General features: G+C 44.7%; 1 protein-coding gene across 1 annotated transcript; it reads right to left on the bottom strand.

The window, feature by feature from the left end:
* Positions 1 to 14,022: 14,022 nt before the first annotated feature.
* On the bottom strand, positions 14,023 to 14,826 carry LOC148506769 (paraneoplastic antigen Ma1 homolog). The gene has a single exon (XM_088446285.1). The coding sequence runs from the start codon at positions 14,824 to 14,826 to the stop codon at positions 14,023 to 14,025; it is 804 nt and encodes a 267-aa protein (XP_088302411.1).
* Positions 14,827 to 15,177: the final 351 nt, after the last annotated feature.

Genomic DNA, 15,177 nt, shown 5'->3' with positions numbered 1-15,177 from the left:
TGGCGTGGCTGCCCAGACGGAGGCGTTCCCATGGGAACGCCTACCGTCTGGGGCTGGCCCCACTGACATCACAAGTGATGTCAGTGGGAGTGCTCTCGGCTCTGATAGAGCCGAAAGCACTCCTGGGCTTGCGGCAGACGAGACCCTCCCGCAAGGGTCTCGTCGCAAGCCCGATGGTCACAATGGTCTTGACCATCGCGACCATCATTGTGGACGCTCACATAAGCTGTGGGTGGTAACCCACAGCTATGCGAGCGGCCAAGAGGCCGCAACATTAAAAAAAAACAACGCCCTGATTCAGAGCGGGCGCTCGTTTAGAGCGTCCGGCTCTAAATCAGGCCCTAAGTGTAACTGTTTGCGTGCTAAGTGTGACTGTATGTGTGCTGACTAAGTGTGACTGTGTGTGTGTTCTAAGTGTGACTGTGTGTGTGCGTGTGCTGACTAAGGATCTCATTCAGACCGGCTCGCAAGCGCTTGAGCACTCGCAAGCGGGTCAAGATTGTGCCTTGTGCACGTGCAGCGGCTGCACTGCGCGTGCGCAAGCCCCGGAGCGAGAGAGAGATTCTCTCGCTCTAGGGCTCGCTACAAACGGGGTGGCTGTCGATGGTGATAGACAGCTCGCCCCGTTTGGTAGGCAGGCCGGGGGTTGGCTGGCCAAACGGAGGCGTTCCCATGCGAATGCCTGCCGTTTGGGGGCGGCCCCACTGAAATCACAAGTGATGTCAGTGGAGAGCTTCCGGCTCTGTTAGAGCCGAAAGCTCTCTGGGGCTTGCGGCAGATGAGACCCTACCTCAAGGGTCTCGTCGCAAGCCCCAATGGTCACGATGGTCTCGACCATTGCGACCATCTCCTGGTCACTCGCTAAAGCTTAGCGAGCGGGCAGGAGGCCGTCGTAAAAAAAAAATTCGCCCTCATTCAGAGCGAGCGCTCGCAATTTTGTGAGCAGCTCTGAATGAGGTCCTAAGTGTGACTGTGTGTGTATGTGTGTGTTGACTAAGTGTGACTGTATGTGTGCTGACTAAGGGTCTCATTCAGACCCGCTTGCAAGCGCTTGAGTGCTCGCAAGAGGGTCGATGTTGTGCCCTGCGCACGCGCAGCAGCTGCAAGTGCGCAAGCCCCGGAGCGAGAGAGAAATTCTCTCGCTCCGGGGCTCGCTACAGACGGGGCAGCTGTCGATGGTGATCGACAGCTCACCCCGTTTGGTAGGCGGGCCGGGGGGGTGGCTGGCCAAATGGAGGCGTTCCCACTCGTGATGTCAGTGGAGAGTTTCTGGCTCTGTTAGAGCCGTAAGCTCTCTGGGGCTTGCGGCAGATGAGACCCTACCTCAAGGGTCTCGTCGCAAGCCCCGATGGACGCGACATTCTCGACCATCTCCTGGTCACTCGCTAAAGCTGTGGGTGGTAACCCACAGCTTAGCGAGCGGCCAGGAGGCCGTCGAAAAAAAAAATGCGGCCGCCCTCATTCAGAGCGAGCGCTGTGAATGAGGTCCTAAGTGTGACTGTATGTGTGTGTGTGCTGATCAAGTGTGACTGTGTGCTGACTAAGTGTGACTGTGTGTGTGTGCTAAGTATGACTGTGTGTGTTCAGTGAGTGTAAATATATATATATATATATATATATATATATGTATATATATATATATATATATATATATATATATATATTAGGGGTGAGCGGGTTCGGTTTTACTCGGATTTACTCGGTTCTTATAGCCACTTTACCGCAAATTCGGATTTATTATATTGGCTATCCAAAACACATGATAGGCGATAGCCAATAAAATGCCGTTTAAAGATCCGAGTAAATCCGGGTAAAACCGAACCCGCTCACCCCTAATATATATATATATATATATATATATATATATAAAATCTGTGCGTGGTCGAAGTAGACATTTTGAACTGGGGGTATGGAAATATCAGGGGGGCTTTACTTAGGCAGGCCCAAATCCTGAGCCCCCTGATATTTCCATACCCCCACGTCCTCTTAAACACCGCACACATTCCCTCACTGTCACAGCACACCACTCACCATAGCTCATAGCATACTTCGCACACTGCCCACCTCACCCTGCTCTGCTCTGGTGAACGCGGTCGCTGCGCTCCCTTCCCTGGTCCCTTCCCCAATCTTTCTCCTTGGTGGTACTGGCATTTTAAATTCAGTGCCGGCTGTGAGCAAATGACAGCTCGCGGACTGTCAGCCAATTGGGCGGCCACGTGGCCGTTCCTGATTGGCTGCCGGTCCGTTAAACGTGATTGGCTCGCGGCCGGAGCCAAATTTAAACATGCAGCTGCTTGGTGACCGGTGCTGAGACAGTGATAGTCCCAGCCCCGGCCTCCCCTGATTGGCTGCTGCTCCATGAGCCATGATTGATTCGTTGTCGGAGATAAATTTAAACCAGCAGAGAGCAGCCGCTTGTTGACCGGCACTGGGACAGTCCCAGTGCCAGACGGGTGCCGAAGTGAAGTGACGGCATGACATTCCATTTCATACCCGCACACTTCAAGCAATGTATATATATATTTTTTTTTTATTTTTTTTTTGTCAGAAGGTGAAAAACAAGCACCTTATAGTGTAATATATTCAATGTCATTGAAGTAAATAAAGGTAAATATAAGGTTCAAAAATCAGGCATGTAATAGTTTACTGTGGTACACATCCCCAGGACATTACTGTCATGCCCGTTTTTAAAATTGCACTCGCCGGTAGAAAAGCAGGGCCACTTGCTCTGGTTTGCCCCCCAGGCTGAAAGTTGCCAGCCAGACCCTGACTACAACTATATTAGTAGCCTGCATGTTCTACATTTTTCCTTGAAGCTCATATATTCTGCATAGACTGTGTCATGCTTGGTAGTGATTGGTGCACTACAACTATGCTAGCAGCCTGCATGTGCTATATTTACAGCTACACTTTCCCCAGCATTGGAATGTACAGTATAACAAACTAATCAGTAAATTACCTGCAGTGTGATTTTTTGCTTTAGTCAAAATGGGGATGTAGATATGAGACTGGCAGCCATGATGCTGCAGGTCTCAACACCAACAGCTGAATCCCGATGAGGGATTCCGACACCTATCTTAATCCCAACACCAGAAATAAGGTTCAAAAATCAGGCATGTAATAGTTTACTGTGGTACACATCCCCAGGACATTACTGTCATGCCCGTTTTTAAAATTGCACTCGCCGGTAGAAAAGCAGGGCCACTTGCTCTGGTTTGCCCCCCAGGCTGAAAGTTGCCAGCCAGACCCTGACTACAACTATATTAGTAGCCTGCATGTTCTACATTTTTCCTTGAAGCTCATATATTCTGCATAGACTGTGTCATGCTTGGTAGTGATTGGTGCACTACAACTATGCTAGCAGCCTGCATGTGCTATATTTACAGCTACACTTTCCCCAGCATTGGAATGTACAGTATAACAAACTAATCAGTAAATTACCTGCAGTGTGATTTTTTGCTTTAGTCAAAATGGGGATGTAGATATGAGACTGGAAGCCGTGATGCTGCAGGTCTCAACACCAACAGCTGAATCCCGATGAGGGATTCCGACACCTATCTTAATCCCAACACCAGAACGCAGAAGGATGCCAGCCCGAACAAGGTAAGTCAGAGGTGCCCTTAGTATTAGCCGTGGGGGGGGGGAGGGTTAGGTTTATGGAGCGCAGCTGGGTTAGGGTTAGGTTTTGGGGGGGAGGTTAGGGTTTGGCACCTCTAGGGGGGAAGGGTTAGAGTTAGGCACCACTGGGGGGGGATAGAGATAGGCATTAAGGGGGAGCGTAAGGCTTAGGCATGAAGAGGCGAGGGTTAGGCTTAGGCACTAACTGGGAGGATTAGGGTTAGGGTGCGGAGTGGGGAGGGTTAGGGTTAGGCTACAAGAAGGGAGGGTTGGGGGGGAAGGGGGGAGGGTAAGTAAACTTACCTGACCCCTGTCGGGATACCAGCCATCGGGATGCTGCTGTCGGTATTCTGACAGGAGGCATCCCTGCAACCGGCATTACATACCCATTTCATCAAAATGCACCTAGTAAATAAAGAAATAGCTTTAGTTAAAATTGAATGCTGGTGTTCCCTATCAAGGACTCCCATGATGCAGGAAACTCACCCCATCTGTTATATAATGTTATTTTTCTTCCAGTGTTGACAGCTTTTAAAAGTTTAAATGCAAATAGCTCTGTGCCAGACCTCTGAGACTTTAGCCCCACACACGTTTACAGTGATAAAACAGCGATCTTCAGAGTGGGGCATAATTCTCCATCCATCCATTTATAAAATAAAGTGCAATTATTGGTGCACAGAAACTCGTGTAAATATCTCAGCTCCTGGCACAGGTTTTTATTCGCTAAATACTTGTTTGAAGATGCCTTAATATACCTAGACATTGTTTTTATAGTAATGATTTAAGGTTTATTAATTTATTAACCACTCTTGTGATATACAGAACATTAGCTCACTCCAACTTCCTATTAACCATTCTTATGATATACAGAACATTGGCTAATTCCAACTTCCCTAGACAAATAAGCAATCATATATTCACTTCCCCTAACCGTAAGCCATTGTTATGTGACTTGTTGGTGGATGGCCAATTTCCTACTTGCTAATATTTATTGCTCCACCATGGCAAAGGTGTTTGAGGTCTTCTCATTATTCTGCACCATTGATTCAACTAACTAGGTTTTTCTTTTTCTAGAAAAGATAACTGTGTCTGGATGCTGTGATGGAGTGTAGATCTGTCACATGTGAAGAAGAGTTTACAAAGTCTGCCCCTTTATTGCATAACAGGGTTTGCTTATGGTCTTTAAAGATCATGACTGCCCAGTGTGAGTTGCTCTACTAGAAAAAGATTATCTGTGTTTAGCCCTGTGAAGCCTCTCCAGGTGTAGTGCAGTTAGCAGGAATCGAAGTCCAGGCTGTTATTTGTTGTGTACTTGTTTGCTGTACTTTTATATCCTATCTGTGCTGTGTTCCTGTCCATGATGTACCTGTTGCTGTGTGATGTTCCTGCACATCTGACAATATAGGTGACAAACTATAAATGTCCCTGTGTCCTCACTACCTGACTCACCAGTTCCCACTATAGATGGCATAAAAAGTGGTATGAACAGTCACTAGAAATGACGCTATACTGCTGACTGAAACCAATTCCAACACAGCCAGAAAGGGAACTTGTACATGTCATAAGGAACGGAAGTGCCTGAGTGTTTGTGCATGCATGATTCTCCTTTCTGTATTCTGTTTGAGCAAGGGTTTTGAGAACAGAATGTACAAATTTCTATTACTATTAACCCAAAATGATACACTCTGGATAATGAAATGTATTTTATTTTCACTTAATGGGATCTGTGCATTGCATCCTGGGGCTGATTGGGATGTAAAACCAGCCTAAGAAATATCTGGAAGCAGCTAATGGGGGCGGGTCTTTTTAGAGGGCATAGTCTGTGGAGGGGGTGGGGTCTGTGGAGGGGGCGGGATACTACCTCCTCATAGAGCCTGATTCTGAGTCAGAGGCAGTCACTGCATTCCTTGCGTCTTTTGCTGCAGTTGCAACTTTATATTAATGTCGCTACAAAGACCGTCCCTGGTGTATATCCATGCAGGGATGGTTCTAGGGGCAGGCTAACAGGGCCGTCGCCCGGAGCGCCGCCCCCTAGAGGGCGCCGCTGAGTCACTGCAAGAAACTTTTCTTTTGAGCCTATGCTCTTATTTATTTTAGTGGTCACCGCCACACTCCTGCCCGCACCCACCCACCCTCCTGCTGCCGCAGAGAGGCTCCATTTGCCGGGTGCCCACTGACATTTTGTTACCAGCGGGCAACCGGCTCTCTCCCTGCAGCGGCAGCAAAAAGCCGGAGCTTAATCCTATTATACAGGGCATTACTGCGTGTGACATAATGTGTTATAAAGGGCATAATGCTTGTGGAATAATGTGTTATAAAGGGCATTACTGCATGTGGCATAATGTGTTATACATGGCATTACTGAATGTGGCATAATGTGTTATAAAGGGCATTACTGCATGTGGCATGTGTTATAAAGGGCATTACTGCATGTGGCATTATGTGTTATAAAGGGCATTACTGTGTGTGGCATAATGTTTAAGGCGCATTACTGCCTACGGCAATTATTCACTGTGAGGGAGAGCTTTGGGGAAGCCCAGCACCTCCGTAAGTGCTGGGCACGCCCCAAAGTATCATGAATTTGGGGGTGTTCTGCAAAGACACGCCCCCTTTCTGGAAGTAGAGTAACACTATCTATAAAATAAAGGGGGGCGCAACTGGGAACTTTCGCCCTGAGCTCCACAATATCTAGAGCCAGCCCTGTATCCGTGCATCCAATTGTGCAAGGATTGAGATGCCTACTGTCAGGGTCTACAGACACTGCAATCCTGCTTTGTGCTTCTTTAGACACCACCATTGAAACTTGCACCAGCCTTATGATAGGTGCAGATCATCCATCTGAGTATGGCCTCCAATGTGTGTAATTCAGCATCTCTTTACACAAGCACTTACAGCAACACACCACTGTCACTCCAATAACACGCCCATACTACGCTACATCTGCATCTGATTAGCTAACCCCCTGCAACCATCCAGGAATGCCAACACATTTCTAATACACTTCTTTGTGCATGGGTCTGAATCTGTACTGTGATTATGTACGGGCAAAATCATGATGGATGCGTGGCGCAACTCAGATGCATGCGCAGACAAAAAACATTGCTTCACTGCTTCCAACATCACCACTGCATCTAACTCAGAATCAGGTGAATAATGTTGTATACTACGCCATAGTGGTGCTTGCTATATATAATAACTACAAAAGGGACACGCATATTTACTTAATGTCACTCCTCTTCTATCTGCTGCTCTTACTCATTACATAATGTCACTCCCCTTCTATCTGCTGATCTAATGTAACCCTCAGTGTCTCCCCCTAAGGTCAGGATACTGGGATTAATAACTATCAGTTGTGATATTGTGCCTCCACCCAGGCTAATTAAGGTTTGCCTGGGAAAACCTATAGGTGGAGTGTGTAGTGTGCCCAAATTACAACAAGCAATGGGCCTGATTCAGAGCCGCTCGTAAGCAGCCGCTCATTCGTTCTGAGCGATGTTTGCCCAACTGCGCATGCGTACGGATCGTAATACGCATGCGCGAACCAGTCAGTGCGGCCGAAAATCGTTTGTTCGCTAAATAGCGAATGCCTGCTATTTTGAGTGACAGGAGGAGGCGTATGTGGGTGGTAACAGGGGAAGGTGCTTGAAAACGGGGAGTGGAGATTCGAACACAGGCGTGCTTAAAGGTCAAAACGGGCGTTTTATGGTTGTGCATAATTAATACTGCAGCATCATTGACCACGTCACTGGGTTATTTTATAGTCAGAACTGCTCGCAAGATTGTGGTAGGAAAAACCAACCACAAGAATAGCAAGCAGTTCATACGCTGGTCGATGTACTCGATTAATCTAATAAATAGTGGACATGATGTAGGATGCGAGCGGCCAGGGGGCGTAGTTATCCAAAAAACGACCGCAAGTTTTGTTCGCTCATTCAGACATGGAGGCGTCAACAGACCGCAAAGAGCGAACGGTTCATTTGAATAGCCACTCCCTTTTCCTGAAGGACCGTCCGCAAATAGCGTCCGGCTCTGAATCAGGCCCAATATCCGATACGGTACAACAGTAAATCTTAATTTACCACCTTGTTCTTCTGCTTCTTTCACAGAAGACTGTGGCGATGGATCTCTCCTACACTTCTATATCAGGTAAGTGCTTCACAATAAACTTTGTAACAAGTTCCTTTTTTATAGGATGAAAAGGCAAATAACATGCATGGACATCATACATTTGCAAAACAGTTACATATAATGAATTACAATAACTCCTCCGTTAATGACTTATCTAGAGTCCTTTTACCCTTATTAAGTCCAGTATTAAATTGCCGGTAATGTCTCTTGTATATGTCCCTTTGTCTTTTTATATACTTTTAATGTGGAAATATAAATAGTCTTGTTTATGCTCCAACTGGTTGTAGGAAAAGTCTCTGCTGAATTACTGCCATTTCCACGCAATTACTTACTCAAGAGCACATATGTATGACGAATCACTCTTACTTCAATGGAAGTACTATCCTGTGGGATTTTATGTGCAGAGCCAGAGTAAGAAGCTGTGTGCAGTAAAAGCATTAATATTAGTAGGCTGCTAGGGAATTATACAGAATATTCTGAACTTTCACTTCTTCCTGGATTAATATTCCCTTATGGCTTATGCTGAGGATATCCAAGTGTCTCTATTATTAACTGCAGCTAGGGATGGAATAAATTCGATCTGCTTAGTTGTTATTTAGCTCCTTCATAATATAGAATGTGCATACTATTATTTACTATCAACATAGTCTGCTTCCCTGAACATATTAATCCTCCATTAGAACTGAATAAGGATTATATGATCCTAAGATTTTAGCGTTCCTCAGCCAATGTTCTTTAATTATACTCCTATAACTGTGGGACAATATAAATGTATAGCCTGGGGCAATGATACTGAAGGGCTAGGTCACTTCTCTCCCTTGATGTAATGAGACAGTGTAGGTCATAAGGAGTACTCACTGTCCCTGTAGCGCTGCTAATATTGTCAGCGCGTCTCCTGCAGTCCCCAGACTCAGCTGTAACTCTGTGCTGCCGTCCTCTCAATATTCAAGAGCCCCGCCTCCAGCTCCTATTGGCTGCTGCCTGATCTCTTGTAACCGGCCTATGGTGCACTCACTTGGCCACTTCCGCCGCCTCTACTTATGCGGCTAATGACATTGGGAGGTCCTCCTGACCCTCCCCCTTCTCCCAGAGCCGGATCTCACCAGCGCACCCACGGCGGACAATGCCGGCGGCCTCCTGGCTCCACCACAGGAACCCCTCACTGGTTCCGCTAAGCGCCGACCAGAGCACTTATGCCCATTGCAGGTCAGTGGCGATGCAGTCTCTGGAGGGGGGAACAGCAGACTGGTCCCTGGCGCTAACGCTGCACTTAAATACTCTCTAACTAGCACCGCGCGACCTCTCTCTTCCCGCTCACAGCGCGAGCTCCCTGTCTCTCCGTTCGCGCTGCATCTGGAAACTTCCAATGCTCGCACTCCCTGTGCCCAAGCAGCCCAATGTATATGTATAAAAAATCATCACCACTGCTTCTGCTGTGGTTCTACCCATCCCCTCACATTCTTCACAGTAAATTTTTACAGTAACATATGGAAGTAACATATGGAAGTCTTATCATGCAAATAAATTAATATATACATGTCCTACCCCTATATATATATATATATATATATATATATATATATATATATGTATTAATATACTAAAATGCACCAAGGTGCCAGACAGCACTCTCAATGCACTTAAGGCACACCAACCCTAATATGTATTTATTCAAGTTTACCCTAGTGTCAATAGGGCTACAATATCTCCCCCTGGTAATCTATGTAATTCCAGTGAGTAGATTACCATCACCTAATATCATTCTAGTGACTACTATTAGCAATATCTATCCTCCTGTCTCTGTGTACCCAAAGTAGGGCCAATTAAAAACTATACTGGGATGTATTATTCTATCCACCCTTCTAGGCTCCCCTAGTTGATCATAGGTCAGAATAACTGGTGACTTTCTTTGCCTTCTAGGCCTTATTCTATCCCCTAATTCTTTCATGTTACCATCTTCGTAACCCGAGCAGCTTTCTGGTAAACTTTCCTCATCTCTTTCCATATGAAGTTCACTATTAGTTTTACAATTATTTGTACTATTCCCCACACTCCCAACTCTTTCTGGCAGAATCTCAGGCAAGTATTCCACTTGATGAGGGTTTTCCACATAAAAATATCTATGTCTGTCATTTTCAATTTCTTGTTCTTCGTTATCACTTAAGTCCAAGTGGCTTAGTTTTTGTTTTATCACCTTCTCTTTTGTTTTTCTTTCAGATGTCACCACCTCTGGAGCCTGAAAACTATCCAGTCGAATTTCATCTCCAATAGGAAGCAAATGTTGCCTATGGTAAGTATATACTTTGTTAGACCCATCTTCTGGTATAATTTTAAACACTGGAAAATCTGAAAACTTTTCCACCACTACATAGGGTTCCTCCTTCCACCGGTTGGCTATTTTAAACTTCCTAGGTACCCCTAATTGCCTGATGAGTACCCTATCTCCAGGAGCTAGCTCCTGATTTTGGACCCTTTGATCATATATGGTCTTATTCTTTCGTACAAGCTTGTTGGCTGTTCTGTTGGCTAATTCAAAAGCAGTCTGTAATTCACTCCTAAGATTCTCTACATATTTGGTGTGGGAAATGGGTGATTTGGGATTTGGTTTGATTCCCATACACACATCAATAGGAAGTTTAGCTTCCCTCCCAAACATTAAAAAGTAAGGTGATAACCCTGTGGATTAATTTTTCGTGCAATTATAGGCATGTACCAGTTTATTTATGTATTTCTTCCACTTACTCTTATCCAACGGGTTTAATGTTCCCAACATATTTAGTAATGTACGGTTGAACCGCTCTGGTTGAGGGTCACCCTGGGGGTGATAAGGAGTGGTTCTAGATTTTTTTATGCCACAAATGTTGCAGAGCTCCTTAATTAACTTACTCTCAAAATCTCTTCCTTGATCCGAGTGTAACCTATTCGGAAGGCCATAATGTACAAAATATTTGTCCCATAAAGTGTTGGCCACGGTATGAGCCTTTTGGTTAGGTGTCACGTAGGCTTGTGCGTATCGAGTGAAGTGGTCTGTTATCACCAGTACATTGCACTTTTTCCCAGCATCTACTTCTAACATCATATAATCAACACATACTAAATCCATAGGGCCAGCACTTTGTATATGCCCCAATGGTGCTGCTCGATTAGGTAAAGTTTTCCGTAGGACACAATTCCCTCATGTTTTACAGTTATTTTCAACTTCCGCTCGCATATTAGGCCAATGGAGCCTATCCGCCACTAATCCATATGTTTTTTTTATTCCTAGATGGCCATGGTCATCGTGCAGGGCATGCATCACTGTCTCCCTATACTTATAGGGTAGCACTATTTGAGACTTCTTGCTTTTTTCCATCTTGGGATCAATTCTGTATAAAAGGCCATTCTTTATTAATAATCTGCTCCTTTGCTTTCGTAACAATTTTGCTTCCCGGGATGTATTGGAAGAATTTTTAGAAATAGCAACATGTTGGTTCAGTTCTTCATACAAAGGTCCTATCTCAGGATCTTTCAATTGCTCCCTTTGTAATTTTCTATGATCCACCTTGGGTACCCCTTCTAACTCGTCTACACTTAACCAGCAATATGACAGAGGCAGACTTTATCAGATGCCCCCAGACTGCTAACCATTTCTTGGCACTTTTCAATGTCTATTCTCATGTTGTGACACATTCCCTTAACATCTCCAGCTGGCACTTCTATCCATTCTTCTTTTAACTCCTCAGCCACTTGATTTGGGATTCTGGACAAAGAGTCAGCATCGGTGTTATTAACACCAGGCCGGTATTTTAGTTTAAAGTCATAGAGAGCCAATGCTGATAACCACCTATGCCCTGTAGCATCCAGTCAGGCAGTGGTTTGAATGTAAGTTAACGGATTATTATCTGTGTGTACCACAAAGGAAGCACCATAGAGATAATCATGGAATTTGTCCACAACACACCATTTTAGTGCTAAAAATTTGAGTTTATGAGTGGGGTACCTTTTCTCACTGGGTGACAATCCCCGACTTACAAATGACACTGGCCTTAATTGATCCTGTTGGGTCTGGTATAATACCCCCCAATCCCATCTTGGGAAGCGTCCGTATGCAAAGTATAAGGTAGCAGGGGGTCAGCATATGCCAATACAGGTGCCTTTGTTAGATATGTTTTAAGTTTCACAAATGAGTCTTCGCATTCTTGACTCCATCTGCTCCCAAAGGCTCGTTAGGCTGGTGATATAATTTGGGCTCTCGCAGAGATCTCTTTTGAGAATTACCTGTGGGTGGGTACCCTTTAGTCAGATCTGTCAGAGGTTTGGCTATTTTAGAATAGTTAGGTACAAATCGGCAGTAGTACCCGCAAAATCCCCAAAAAGAACGTAGTTCTTTTAGTTTTGTGGGTATGGGCGAATTATTCACAGCTTCAACTTTTGAAGGATCTGTGGCTATTCCATGCCTACTGACGATATGGCCCAAGTATTTCACAGACTCTTGACACAGTCGGCACTTATCTAATGACAGTTTTAACCCTCCTTCTTCCAGTCGGTCAAGGACTTTCAATAACCTTTGGTTAGGTTCTTTAAGTGTATGTCCAAAAATTATTATGTCATCTAAATAAACAATGGCTTCCCTATAGTTCATGTCTCCCATGATCCGATCCATTTTTCTTTGAAAAGTGGCTGGAGCTCCCTTGATACCCTGGGGCATCATCAAGAATTAAAAAAATCCCAGGGGGCATATAAACGCGGTTTTCTCCCGATCTTTTGGGCACATGGTTATTTGGTAGAACCCACTTCGAAGGTCCAACACAGAGAACCAGGTACTCCCTTGTAAGCAATCTAAGGCTTCATCAATTCTGGGCACCACATATTGGTCTGGCACTGTCCTCTGATTCAACATCCTGTAATCGACGCACATGCGTACGTCACCATTTTTTTTCGTGCTATCACTATCGGAGAGGCATAGGGGCTGTGTGACTCTATTATTATTTGATTCTCTAGCAACCACTTTAAATGTAATCTAACGTCATCAAAATCTGCAGGTGGAATTCGACGGGAACGTTCTCGGAATGGTGTTTCATCTGTCAATTTGATTTGATGTTCTGCCCCTTTGGCTACTCCCAAGTCCCATTCCCCTAAAGAGAACAATGATTTTTGTCTTTCTAACTCACATATTAAATATTCCATGTCTTGGAGGGAAATATCGCTATTGTGGAAACACTCAGCAAACCCACTCTGTCCATCACATCCTACCCCTCCCATCCCTGTCTGCACATTTCATGTATTACCTGATGGTGTAGTCTCATTTTCTTGACACCATTCAGCAAGCTTGTTATATATGTTGGTGTTAGTCCCAATTATAATAGGAAGTTCTCTTCTCCCTCCTGGGATTTCTGGGCATATTAGGGTGATAAAAGGTATCTGAACTTCTTTGCCATCAGCACTGGTCACTTCCAATATTATTTGAACATACCCTAGATAAGGGTATTTTTCTGTACTTAACCCCCAAATTACTAGCCCGGTTAAGGGCTTAATGGGGATTTCAAACAAATGTTCACAATACCATGATTCAAATATTATAGACACCTGGGAGCCACTGTCTAATAATACATTACATGGGCTTCCATTAACCTTTGCAGACACATTTGGGGTGGGTCCTAATAAAACTTCTGGTAGAGCGCCATTCCACCAAGTGTTCCCCATAGCGCATGTACTAATCTCTAGGGGGCCTGTGAGGGGGTCACAGACCTCCCCCGTCTGTTTCCCGGCTCCCTGAGATCTCTGTTTTGTTCTGGATTTTCATGAGAATTGTCATCATGCACAATATTCTGGGGGCACTCATATGACAAGTGTCCCCTCCTTCCGCACCTGTATCACCCCCTATTGATAGGCCGGACTCCTTGGCCCATTCCTCTACTTGAAGGGATAGGAGTATTCACCCCTCGCCGTGTTTGATTGGTACTTTGTGAAGCTATAAACCTATCTATTTTCGTGTTCTGCTCTTCCATCGTTTTAATTATTCTTTCCTCAAAGGACATGGGTTCTACAGCGGGTACTACCACTTTTACCCTTTTTACAGTGTTTTTTCACAATTCTATCATAGTTTCCTCCAGTTTAACATCTTTCATAAATTCATTAAATGTCGGAGGGGGTTTCCGTATTTCTGAACACCTAATCTTTTGAGCTACAGGGTCTGATGTTAACGCACCCCTCAGTAACTGCCTCATTCTACTCTCATCAATATATTCTTTTTTTATCCCATCCTTCTCCGCTATTTTATATAAAAGTTTGTCCAATCTAAACAAGTATGTGCTCAACTTCTCCCTCGGCTCCTGGAATGTATGATGGAGCCTGGAAATTAAATCTCCTACATCCTCTAGTGTCCCGTATGCAATCTAATGCTTCAAAATAAAGATCTAATGTGGCATCGGGATTGCTCCGCCTAGTATCCTGGATGACCCCCATGGCAGGTCCCCTCAAGCTTTCAACTACCCTTTGTTTTTTTATATGATCAGGGTATTTCCACTCTTCGGTCTGCTGCACTGCCGCCTCTTTCCATGTATCATATTGTTCTTCCCCAGCCGGTACTGGTTGTATACCAGAAAAAATTCTTAATCTCCTATAGCTTCCCTCGTAATGCCATCTCTCTAAATGAGTGACTACCCGTTCCATGATGTTCTCAAACTGACTCCCACATTTTTCCTCACTATTATCTGGGTCTCCTCTACTCTCTCCCTCATTACTTTCTTTAGTAGAGCTGACTTTTTGTGTCGGCAGACCGGTATCCTCTGATTCTCTTATTCTTGGCCATATTATGCTCCACCTCCTCCCTGTATTATAATCTGCGATCATCATTACAGGGACCAGGTTAGGGTCTAACTCCCTTTCCGTTTCTATAAGCATGGCGCATACCAGCCCTAATTCTCCTCTCCATTTATCCACTATTTGAGGTTGTATGATCCCACATAATGTTCTAACTTGCTTAATTACATACTCGTCTGTGAATTCTGAGAAATTTCCTCCCACTGCAAAGCACCTTTTTGGGTCTACCCCTTTACTCTGACACCATAGGTACAGTTCCTCCCCATCAAAACATTCCATTTTACTTTTCTTTTACTGCTTACTGGGTAGCCCTCGAATCTCAGCAGTGCCTCCAAAATGTAACCCTCAGTGTTTCCCCCAAAGGTCAGGATACTGGGATTAATAACTATCAGTTGTGATATTGTGCCCCCACCCAGGCTAATTAAGGTTTGCCTGGGAAAACCTATAGGCGGAGTGTGTAGTGTGCCCAAACTACAACAAGCAATATCCGATACGGTACAACAGTAAATCTTAATTTAACACCTTGTTCTTCTGCTTCTTTCACAGAAGACTGCGGCGATGGATCTCTCCTACACTTCTATATCAGGTAAGTGCTTCACAATAAACTTTGTAACAAGTTCCTTTTTTATA

This window comes from Taudactylus pleione, unplaced genomic scaffold, assembly GCF_031769625.1.
Source record: "Taudactylus pleione unplaced genomic scaffold, aTauple2 ptg000396l, whole genome shotgun sequence".
NCBI classification, from domain to species: domain Eukaryota; kingdom Metazoa; phylum Chordata; class Amphibia; order Anura; family Myobatrachidae; genus Taudactylus; species Taudactylus pleione.
This window is presented reverse-complemented; position numbering and strand designations above follow the sequence as displayed.

Coding starts and splice junctions, on each gene's coding strand:
- LOC148506769 (XM_088446285.1), bottom strand. CDS start 14,826: ATGGAATGTTTTGATGGGGAGGAACTGTACCTATGGTGTCAGAGTAAA.